General features: G+C 47.8%; 1 protein-coding gene across 2 annotated transcripts in view; it reads right to left on the bottom strand.

Annotated features, from left to right (window-relative positions):
• Positions 1 to 12,155, bottom strand: part of IFT122 (intraflagellar transport 122) — a 67,198-nt gene that overhangs the window by 9,892 nt on the left and 45,151 nt on the right. The window contains exons 18-22 of one of the 2 annotated variants that reach the window (XM_090284205.1): positions 8,748 to 8,914; positions 5,625 to 5,796; positions 3,926 to 4,067; positions 1,702 to 1,842; positions 477 to 571 (exon numbers count right to left, since the gene is read on the bottom strand). In XM_090284205.1, coding sequence (XP_090140331.1) covers positions 477 to 571; positions 1,702 to 1,842; positions 3,926 to 4,067; positions 5,625 to 5,796; positions 8,748 to 8,914 — 717 coding nt within the window. The remainder of the gene's footprint in view (positions 1 to 476; positions 572 to 1,701; positions 1,843 to 3,925; positions 4,068 to 5,624; positions 5,797 to 8,747; positions 8,915 to 12,155) is intronic. The other variant, XM_090284206.1, reaches the window with a different exon arrangement.

The following is a 12,155-nucleotide window of genomic DNA, read 5'->3' as shown; positions in this document are numbered from 1 at the left end:
TCAAGTCAAACCTCATGTTTTATAAAGAAGGAAACTGAGATCCAGGAAGAGGAAGTAAATTGCTCAAGGTCACACAGCAAGCCAGCTGCAGGGCTAAAGAGGGACCTCAGGACTCTGGTTAGAGCTGGTCCCTCATGCAACTAAAAGAGAGGGCCCCATGGAATGCCCACCCTGATCATGTCAGATGGCCCTTTGCCTGGCTAACCTAGAGTCTGTCTGAGTCAGCCAAACCAGAAGCAAGCAACTAGAAAGGCCCAGTCTAGCTCTGGCTTACTAATTCAGAAGCCCACAGCTTGCTACATGTCAAATAAGTAGCCAATCAAGGAAAATCTAAGTTCCAAAGTTTGTCTCTCAGGAAGAGAGCAGGATTTCTCAGCAGCCCACCTGGCCCAGTAGGTTTATTTAAGACATTTCCAGTGCCCCTAGCTCAGTAGGCAGCGCTCCAAGCTCAGACACCCATCTCCAGGTCACCTTACCATGTACCGATGAATGGCGTGGTAGCCATGGTATAACTCGGCCAAGTGCTGGAAGTGGTGGAACTTGCTGAGCATCGCGTCCTTCTGGGCAGGATCTGCGGTGTGTAGTGGGAAGGGAGCAGGGCAGGAGAAAGAAGACATGTCAACCCATGTCTAGAAGGAAGAGGCAATGGCAGGGCTGCCAGTGTTAGTTCTCCCCCAACACCAGGCCCATGCCAGGAAGAGTGGCAAAGAGGTGCAGTGAATGGACAGGGTGCTCTGCTTAGGAGCTGGGGCCAATCTAAGACAAGTAAAATCTCAGCTTGGCAGAGGACATGGCCAGGAAAAACCTGAGGATATTTTTTGCAGGTTCTCCCAGGTTCCACACTACACTCTACCAGAGGTCATTCCATAAGGAGAACATGAGCTGGGGCAAGAAGAGGGTGATCACTGGCACTCAAAGACATACTAGAGGAGCCTGGCCGGGAGGGCGGGCAGGCGTCAACATTATCCATGTTCATCTCAAGCGTCTTCCCACCATGTCATTCCTTATCAAAATCACAGACCCCTGGCCAGAACAGAAAAGTGCCACCCTACACCTATACTTTACAGTTATCAAACTATAACCATGACTTCTGTGAAGCAGGGCAAGATTACTCCCATGCTACAGACAGGGGTGTAGAGTTGAGGAAGGAACTGTGACTTGCTATGTGTCACTTAGCTGCTTCCAATTCCAGTGTTTTTCCTGTTCTCGCATGTTGGCCTTGGTCTAGTGAAGAACATCTCCCTGTCCCCGCCACTTTCAGAACTCCCTCAGTGCATCATGGGAAGTCTTATGAGAGAAAGCAATATTAAAACTATTTTCCTGCCTGGGATGAGTGAGAATGTGGAGTGTGTTATTGCAAAGTGATCTCTTTTTCATCTTTTCAGTTAATTAAAAACAAATTTCTTAAACCAGAGCTCACCCAGTTCCAGTTATGGGTTCCCAGGTAGCAGGGGAGAGACATGTTCTGAATTAGCAACACAGGACAGAACCTCCCATCTATAACCCCAGGACAGTCCTCATACCATTTTAAGCTTATGGACAAACTGGAAAAAGATGACACACCAGATTATGCCGCTGCAGGACAATACGCCCAATAAACAAGCCCAGGGCTTTAATTAAAACGTCCTAGCTCTTTCGATGTTTATCTTGGTGCCAGAGCAGGGCTGGAGAAAACAAGCAGCCTGGTTGGTGTTTACTTACCTTGAGCTATATCGAGGCACTGCATGGACAGCATCCAGTAATAATAGGCAGCGTCATTAAATCTGCTTTCTATCACTGCATTGTGTGTGAGCTGCTCCAACACCCTGACTGCTTCCCCCTGCCGCCCGGCCTTGTGGAACGCTGGAGGGACACAAAAGCATACGCAATGCAGGGAGTCAGAGGGGATTCTGTGGGGCTCGTGAGGGGCTGCTGAGAAGTAGGACATTCATCAGAGCATCTGCAGCACTTCGTTGCTGGGATGCGCCTCTCAGGCCGAAGGCTATAAATAACTAAGGCTATATCTTGAAAAAACTACAGTGAGATATGCTCCTTTTTGGTTGGGAAAAGGCAACCAACTTTCAAAAGCATGGCAACAAGAAAAACTCGAGGGGCCAAACTACAGGGCAAAGTCTGAGGACGAAGCTTGCTCTTCATCAGTGAGGTTTTGCCCCCATCCCAACTCAGGGCAAAACCTTGTGACTCCCGAGGTGACACTAACAGGACCTGACACTTGAACAGTCTTGGTAGTTTAAAAAGCACTTTTCTTACTGATTACCTCAATGGGTCATCACAACAGACTTATGAAGATTTCTTTTTTTTTAATTGAATTTACTGGGGTGACATTAGTTAATAAAATTAAATCGGTTTCAGGGGTACAACTCTACAATACGTCATCTGTACACTGTTGTGTGTTCACCACCCCAAGTCAAGTATGAAGACTTCCTTTAGTGGGCTCCGCAGGTGGAGACAGAGCAGCACGCGCAAAGGCCCTCAGCTGAGCCCAACTCAAGTCCTAGGAGGCTTCAACTGAGTGCTTTTGGACGACAACCTTAAAAAAATGTTGGCTTGGTTCCAGCAATCAAACATTTGTGAAAATAAGCAAAAAAACCCTCAATTATTCCTATATTCATTTAAGAGAAACTTCCTCTACCTACTGTGTGCCAGACCCTTCGGATGGTGGGGGCTGCCAGGGAAGCACTCCTAGCTGTGACATCTGCCCATATGTGAGCACTCAAATGATCCAAATCCTCAGCTTTAGAGAAGGAAAAGCTCTGGCCTTTGTTCCCTACTCATCTCCAATCTCTCATCTGAGTACCAAGTTACTATGGCGATAGATACTTGGAAGGGCAGACACAGACAGATGGATAGGTTGATATGTTTTGCCCAAACATGCAGATTCTTTAACAACTGGGTTCTCTGGAAATGCTGAAGCAGGAGAGAACACGCTGTCTTTCAAAGGGGGCTCTAAGCTGAGGAGCTCCAATAGGGAGACATTTGTTCCAAAACGTGTCCGGAGGTGGCAACCACAAAGACTGTAAATGAGATGCTATGGAATGACACACCCGACTCCGGTTAGAAGACTTTCTAAAGAGGCAGCTCAACCTAGCAGAAGAATCAGGCTCAGATTCCCCAGCCAGACAGATCCTGGTCCAATTTGGGCTTTGTCACTCTCTGGCTTTGTGACTTTGCAGGGGACAGCTAGCTTCTGGGTCTCTGCAGGGCTGCTGCCGAGATACAAGATTACGTAGTTAAGTGCCCAGCCAGTGCCTGACACAGAAGATAGTCATATTTTAAAATTATTATTACCAGTTAAAGTTCTATATTCCCTTTTACTTCTTTCAGATACTGCCATACCTAATGTGCAGCCTGCTTTACCAGTAGACGTGCCAAGGAGCAGAGAATACCTCATTAATCTGAGCCAGAAACAGAATCCAATTTTCTCTTTGTGGTGGAAGAAAGGGACAGGTGAGACCATGCTGGACAATGTGGGAGTCCTCTCATCTTGTCCTTACCCCAACTGACTCAAATTCCCTCTCTGCTACTTCCTTGTTGTGAGACTGTAGGCAAATACATTTACCACTTCCAGCCTTAGTTTTCTCATCTACCAGACAGCACCTACAACATAGGGCTGTTGGCTGTTGTGAGGATTAAATGGGATTAAATGAGAAGATACATTTGAGGGCATGATGCTTTCCTCGGAGAGGAGCTAGGACCTGTGTAAGGTCCTGAGGCAGGTGAGTGTATGGCCCCAGGTGTGTCTGACTGCAAAGCTCATGCTCTTTCCACCGCTCCCCAGCCTTTCACCACTAAATCCATCACACGCCCAGATAAAGCCATCCATCTTGGGGCCTACAATGGGAGGGGCTGGGCAGCCTTCCTGAAATCTGTGTCTAGACAGTGCCTTCTCCTGCCCCTTTTGCAAGTGCCCGTCTGTGTGGCCTACCTTTCTGGGCTTCCTCAAAACGATCGTTCTCTGCCAGCCACTGAGCGTAGGGCATATAGATGTCATCTTTAAACTCAGGATGTTTCTCACCCAGAGCAAAGGCCTGGAGGAAGGAACGAATGCATCTGTAATAAAGCAGCCCCTGTGAAAACATGGCACTTGGCTGAATCCATCAGGGATGTCATATTTTGCCAGCCTGACAACTCAGAGGGGGAGAGTGTCTCTCTCCCACTACCCCCAGAAACACGAAAACAAATCAGCTCTTTGAAAACAAAAGGCAATTAACAGCAATATGCAAGTGACTGGATTCAATAATAACAGTCTGTTTCTGGACCACAGAAGCAGCACAGAATTGGAAACATTTTATTTTGAGGGTTTGCGTGGGCTCCCGTAGCACTGCAAACAGATTTCTTTTAATTGCAGGCGACACCTAAGGAAACAGAATTGACATTATCATCATACTGTGTATTAGCTGTCACAAGATGATGGTGGATTGATGCTGTATGTATGGGACCCAGAGACTGCTTTATCTAAGTCCCATAACCACCTGTCAGGCCAAGAGAATCGGAAATGAGTCACAGGGGACAGTATGTGGCAACAGGGAAAAGTGCCTGATACACAGCCAGGACTGAGTAGTTCCAAGATGTTCTAATCTATGCTGCTTGAGAAATCTCCTGATAAATTTATCTTGAGAGCCCTTCATTACCTCTGTCCCTGGCTCCACCATTTCTTGTCAGTGACCATGTCACCTCACCAAATGGAGACACTCACAGGGCAACAGGAGTCAGACAACTCATGCCCTGAAAAGGCCTACACTCTGGCTCTGTAAACTAGACCACGGTGGGAAGGCAGAGCAGGGTAAGGACCTACAGCAAGGCCTCTAATTCTCTTGGAGATGAATTTCAATCCAGGGCACAGGTAGCCAGTGAGCTGGAAGGATGAGTTCAAGACACAGAGGGGGGCAGCACATTGCTACTTCTGCATCCTCATGCCCAGTCGTCTTTCCTGCTGGCCTGGCTAATTCTTCTCGCCTGCCCTTCATGCAGGAAGAGCCTGGGTCTCCAAGTGACCTCTGAAACAGCTCTGCTAACCTGCATCTGGAAAGAATGGGTGACCTTTTCTGCCACCCAGAAGGTTTTATTATTATTATTTTTAATCCTCACCTGAGAATATGTTTATTGACTGAAGAAAGAGAGAGAAACATCGAAGTAATTGGTTGCCTCCTGTACGCACCCCAACCTGGGATCGAACCCGCAACCTTTTGGTGTGTGGGGCAATACTCCAACCAACTGAGCCACCTGCCCAGGGCCAACCAGCAGGTTTTAAATGGCACACAGGTGTGTCTCCATGTCAGACATGGGTCAGCCTGTGTTGCTGGTCAGAGGCAGCTCAGACCATCAGCAGGCAGTAGAGGCTGTTGCACTAACTCTCACATACCCAGTCGTCATCACAAGGTTAGCACAGAGCCAACCATAAAGATGCTCTGAACAAATGAATGAATGAATAAATAGATAGAAAGTGAGTACCAAAGTCCCTCCAAAATACTCTGGCTTGGGAAATTGAAGGTTAAGTCTCCTGACTGCCAGGCTGTTCGTTCTCACTATGAGGGCAGCTGCTCGCCATCCAAACCCCCAAAAGCCCCCTGTGGCACAGGGCTCAGACAGGACCTCCTAACCCATGGAGCATGCTCTACCCTCACCTCATCCCAGCGCTGGGTCTCCACATGCAGCTTAACCAAGGACTTCAGGTCGCCAATCTTCAGGTAGGTCTCGGCAGCATAGCCAGGGCTATCCAGCTTCTTGAAGTAGTGAGCACACATCAGCAGGGGCTCCCGCTCAGCCTTGTCCAGCTTACGGGCAATGTCAATTAACCTGGAGAGGAGATGGACTCCTGTGAAAGCAGCCTGATGGAAGGAAGTCATGTGGGCTTTTGCGTCTTCTTGAGGGCAGGCTCTGTGTCCATTCATGCTGATGCCCTAGTGCTCAATGTAGTGCTATGGCCCCTGGTGCTTGAGGGGAATTATTAAATGAGTGAATACACACTCCAGAAACAGTGCCCACTGACCAGGAGAGGTTGCTTGCTAAGGGACACTGCAGCCCTGCCTCCCTTCTTATGCCTTTCACAGGAGTTACTAATCTATCCAGCAGGATCTGGGGAGAGAAACCAGCACCCACTGACCCCTACTGTACCAAGAACAGTGCCATGAGCTTTCACATATGTGATCCCATTGATTCTCCACCACAGTAAGGGGTAGTACTATTATTCCCACTTTACAGATGAGAAGACTAAAGGTGAGGGTGGAAGGTGAAGCAACTTGCCCAAGACTCTGCAGCCAGGAAGTAGCAGAGGACTCTTCCCACCACTGTTTCAGGAATTCTCATGGAAAAGTAGAGGCAGAGGTATGAGCATTCTTCAGTGATAGGATTTCTAGAGGAAGAGGCTTGTGTGGGGCCTGCTCTGAGCTCTGGAAAAAAGGCCTGTAGGAAATCTTGACTGTGCCTCTCTTCCTGGCTGAGGTGCTGACAACGAGGGCAGGGCCACAGGGACCGCTGGCTCACCACTTCCTCCCAGTGGTGACTGGCCCTGCCACTGCTTATGGGGGTATAGGGGCTAATGAAACATGCTTGTTCCCCATGGTCGGGCCAGGATTTGGGGTAAAAGCAGCTTCCCCGGGGGAAGGGGATCCTACCCAGCCTGCTCTCTGTGAGAAGCGAAGGGGAAGCAGCTGCAACAGATCCCTGTCTCATAGACAGGCAAGCTCAGGGAGACCTGTCAATCTGTACTTAGAATAATAATGGAATCTAAAAATAATACTTCTCAGCAGAGAAATGACACATTTTGGGGGAAAGGGGGCAGAGGCAAACCCTTAGAGCTCCCCAGCACCTCCCATCAAACCACATGCCCCTGGAGGAGAGGCACCTTTCACAGCTAGACCTGGAAAAGGGCAGAACATGGTGCATGTCTCTTTCCTGGACTAATTTAAGTCTCCTCAAGGAACCCTGATACATATCAGTTGCAAAAGAAAGTGACATGAAAAACTAGAGGGGAGAGAGGGACTTAAATCTGCTGGGCTCTCTCCTGTACCATCCCTTCTGTGGAAAGAATAATTGGGGGGGGGGGAACCTGTGCCTTTCTTCAAAAAACTTTATTCTTGGACACATGCCAACCACATAATGGGGTTCATGGGGATGACTTAGTCATTAACCAGTCCCTCTCTCCCCAGGTCCTATCTGGGCCACCGCTACCTGTGGACCACAGCGTGGCTTCCAGAACAACCAACAGCCTTTAGGGCTCAGACTGAACTGACCTTAGAAGCTGCTGCCTCACCTGCTCTCCTTTACCAGCTGTGGCAGTGTGCACGCATATACATGAACACATTTACACATATGTAAGCACACACATGCACATGTATGAATACAAAGCCCACTTTCTCTGACCCTCCCAAGCAGGTCGGAGGCTCTAAGAGTCCCAAGACTGAATCCATCCTCTCTCCGGCAGCCTCACCCAAGCCTGCTCCTCTTCTGTTCTCTGCCTTGGCGAGTGGCATGACTAACCACCAGTCCCAGATCTCAGAATCAGTCTGCAATACCCTCGCCTGGCCCCGCCCTGACACCCCGATGTAGTTCGGTCCCGTCAGTTCTGCCTACTCCACACCTCTCATTCATTCCCTCAGCTATCGTATTTCTCCCTGGTCTACTGCAATGACCACTAATCTAGTCTTGCCTTCTCTAGTTTTCCCTCCATTCTACACTCACTGCCTGAGTGGGCTTCTGACAGCACAGTCCTGACCAGGGGTCCTCACCACCTACTGACAAGTCTAAATGCCTCCGTCTGGCCCTGGCTGCTGTGGCTCAATAGATTGAGTGCTGACCTGCAAATGGAAGGGATGCCGTTTGATTCCCAGTCAGGGCACATGCCTGGGTTGCCAGCTGGGTGCCCTGTTGAGGGCATGCGAGAGGCACATCGGTGTTTCTCTCCCTCTCTCCCATCTCCTTCTCCCTCCCTTCCCCTCTAAAAATAAATAAATAAAATCTTTAAAAAAACTGAACTTAAAAACAAATGCCTCAGTCTGGTGCCCGAGGCCCTGCCAGTGTGGCCAGCCCAGATCCTCCTGCCCACAGCCAGGGGTCCTCCACTCTCCTGTCCTACATCTTTTATTCCAACCATAGCCAACTCATTCAGTTTCTGCTGTTCTTCTGGCCTGCATGTCCTGCCCCTTCCTGCCATCTCTGCCTCTTGACATTTGTCAAGGCCCTTCATTCAAAGACTAATTCCTAGGAGAAGACATCCATGGTTCCTCCTATGAGAATCATGTTTCCTTCCATGATGTGCTAGCAAGTTTTCTTGTTCTTTTTCACTTCCTACCATTCATTATAGGTATTACGGGTCAGACCAGTTTGAAGCTCAGTTCCACAATTTCCCAGCTATTAGGCCTTGTGCGATCCCTTGGTCCTTAAGCCTTGGTTTTCTCATTGGGAAGATGGGCATGGAAACATCCACACTTAGGGTGTTGGGGGAGAACTAAATGTCTGCAAGGTATCGCAGTGCCTGGCTCATAGGGAGGGCTCAGGGAATGGCAGCTCCAGTGCTTGGGTGTCTCCTCCTCCTCACTCCCCTCCACCCTTTCCCCTAGGGACCCACAAAGCTCCTCAAAGGCAGCAAATGCTTCATCCAATCTCTGTGTCTCAAAAACCTAGTCACTATTACATTCGGATTAAGTTTTTAGAGAAACACTATTTTTTTTGCTTGTCAGTCAAAACCAAGAGCTGACAAGACATCACATGCTGCCAAATGCTTCTTGGGGCAGGGACTGAAAACCTACATGTCAACCCAGCCTTGGTCACCGCTGATCTCTATGGCCTTGACATGCTCTCCGGCTGAGATGTACATCTCCACAGCAGCTTTGGGCTCGTTGATATTTCTAGCCCAGTCAGCCTGTTTGGTGATTAGCATCTTTGTTTCTTTGGGGTCTCCAGATCCAAGGAAATCCTGAGGAAGCACAACAAACAAAAACACTCCGAATTAGAACTTCCTGCTGCCAGCATTACATCAGGATCAGGATGCAAGTCTGAGCCCATCCCTACATAGCAGACTGGGGGGCAGTCCCAGGTGTCAGGGAGGAGTGCTCATAGGCTGCCCACAGGTGTTCCTGGTGGGTAGTGGGACAGTGTCAAGGACTATGGCCCTCAACATTTCCTGCCCTTCCCACTAATGAGCATATGTTCTTTAGCTAAACACTTTCTGGACTCTGCAGTACTGTACACAAACTGCAGTATGGAGGGTTTATGATCAGATTTCTCTGTCTCTGTCCCTACCTCAAAGTTTGATGTATGTATAACTATTTCTATATAGAGACTCTGCAACCTGGCTGCACTTATTGAATATTCAGACTTACAATCTTTATTCAGATAATAGGAATGATATCACATGCCTCAGACTGAGGCTGAGCACGTAGTCCCTAAACTTAGACAAAATGATTTACAGAGTCTAGAAGAGCCCCTTTGTGCCCTTCTCCCCATCACCACCACACTGTAAGTACTATTCACATCTGTTTTCTGATTCTATTCCCGTTCTGTTGCCTAAGCTTAGGGCATCATCCCACTGGCTTTGCCCCCAGGTATTGCCTAGGGCAGATAAGTAGCATAAATATTTTTGGTTAATTATTTCTCAAGTGGATAGTATCACAGTGTCTGGAGATCAGGTCAGTAGGAGTGGGACAGCAGGAGGCCATGGGCAATTTGAGGCGGAGGGAAGGGGCCTGGAGAGAACCCGTGAAGGAAGAGAGGCCTGTGGATTTGTAAGTTTAGGCGTCAAGCCTCAGGGACTGTGTTCCTTCTACCACAACAGGGGGCCTCTAAAGAACTATGCCCACCTTCCCTGGGTTGGCCACAGGATGCATGAGAAATAGTCTCAGAAAATCACCTCTTTTCAGGATACAGTTACCCAAAATATATTCGTAGGAGTTTGCCATAATTGAGGCAGCTTTGGCACTGACATTTTAAAAGGGGGTGGGGGGTTCGAAAAGGGAAATTGAGAGCTCTGAGAGCCCAGATCGGCATAACTAGTAAGAAGCGATTTGTCTTAGGAATAATGTACCATGCAGAGAATGCGCTGTGTCAACCTCACAAAGTTAAAAAAAGCACTCCTTTCCCCGTGATTAGCACTCATTTGTCAAGAAAGTACAGTCAATGTATGCTAAAGCCTACTTGAACAATTAGCTCTTTTTTATTTCCCATTTGCTTTCAGAGTAATTGTGTAGCCCCTAAAATAATATATTAGATTGGCTTAAGACAACCAACTGTTTTAAGGGGAGGAAAGAGCATCATTTACCCTGATGCTGGGGATCCAAAAAAAGACAGGCCAACCTCAACCTCACTGGCCTTTGGTCCGTGTAGAGTTCACACAGGGAAAGGGGCTGGAAAGCTGCCACTAACTATCTGAAGATGCCTTGTGTGGGCCATCACAGACACAGTCCTTACTCTTGGCAGCTACTGCAATATACACTCTTTATGACAATGCAAAGCTGGAAACTCTGCTAACCTGATTGGTTATAGGAGGTTAGCAGCTGGGGAAAACAGGCATCCTAAGAGAACAGAAATGGCCTTCAAAGTGAGTACTCCGCAGACTCAGGGTGACTGTAGTGAGAAGGGTCAGAGGCCAAAAGCAAGCCATAAATTTGGGTTGTCAATAAGGAAACCAGCCAGGGACACAGTTCACAGGCTTGAAGGAACCTCCTCTAGCCCAACAGCCCAGTCCCAGGAGCTCTGACCTAATTGAAGCTGAGTCTAAATGGTTCCTTAAAGGCTCAACAAACTGGGTTTTCAAAGATTCTTTGGTTTCATGAAGCTAATTTACACATTATCTGGGGCCATGGCAAAGACTTTGCCCTGGAGTGGACAGAAAGAGGCTGTGCTGAGTGATGAATGAGACTAAACAGTGTTCTCATGCTTGGTGATTTTGATAAGGATATACTACATAAGAGTTAAGAGCATTATAATTCCCTTTATCACCATATAAACATGTCACTTATCTGGAAAGCATATAATTTATTTGTACGTGGGAATGTAATTTAAAAATTTTCTGAAAACCAGATTGAATCTTGGGAAGCAATTTTCAAATAAACAAAAACATGCCTTGTTAATAAGTACTTGTATCCCTCCCCACCCCCAACATAATGTGTATGTACATACTTTCGCAAATTCAAACTATTGAGGGGGGAGGGGACTGAAACAGAACCAACCTACTTGGGATTGTGATCAAAAACTACAAGCAAAAACAACCCCCAGAGTATTTACCTTCATAGGGAGGCAGACCAGATGGAGTGTGTAAATAGGCTGCATTTCTGGGTGGGAGACTGTGGGTGCACAAAGCCCACCCAAAGTGTAGGGAGGGGCCTCAATGTAGAAGCAGGAGTTGGACTGACCAGGGTGAGGTCTGTAGGACAGCCACTCTGTGGTCAGGCTTGGCTCCTCTCATTTTCCTAACTTTCTATAGCTTGGCCTTTGTAGAGGGTTTTCTTATACATTTTGTGCAATTCTTAGAACTAAGCTGAGCTGCAACTACACTATGTCACCACCAAGAAGAAAATGGAGGCTTAGCAAATTGAACAGCCTTTCTGTAGGTCACCAGTAGGAAGGACCAGGACTCACACCGGCTCTCTGGACACCAAGGTGAGGAGGCATTGTCTATTGCACCACCGCTGTCTGCTGAGAGGTCTCAGAAGTCCGAAGAACACACACAGCCAGCCCTCCTAATGCCTAAGTTCAATCCCTAGGATTCAATCCTTTAAGATTTTGGCCTCGGTTTAAATGCTGTTATCCCCAGAAAGAGAGACAATGATTTAGGTGTTCTCAGTATGAATGCAGCGTTAAATTGTGTCTGCTTGTCTGTGTGTGTGGTGGGAGTTGAAGAGGACAAAGTGGGGAACCTGAAGCACTTGGATGTGAGGGATGGAGTGAAAGAACCAACGAGGTGAAAAGATAAGCTAGGGACCAGGTGCTTGTTCAGGTGCTGATGACCAGAAACTCCTGGGCCACATCAGTGACCCCGACATAACCGTTGGCACCAGGAATTCACAGATGGTAGATTATAAAAGAGCGCAGCCACCTTCAGGAACAGAAGAGCAGAAAAAAATGGGGAGGGCTTTCCATCTTGAACTTGTGAGCCAGATAATTATCATTAATAGCCACTAATTGGCTGTGGCTGATGACTCAGTTAATAACATTCTGAA

Source organism: Furipterus horrens, unplaced genomic scaffold (genome assembly GCF_987537825.1).
Source record: "Furipterus horrens unplaced genomic scaffold, mFurHor1.1.pri manual_scaffold_7, whole genome shotgun sequence".
NCBI classification, from domain to species: domain Eukaryota; kingdom Metazoa; phylum Chordata; class Mammalia; order Chiroptera; family Furipteridae; genus Furipterus; species Furipterus horrens.
Note: the sequence above shows the minus strand (reverse complement) of the source record. Positions and strands in the feature narration are given on the sequence as shown.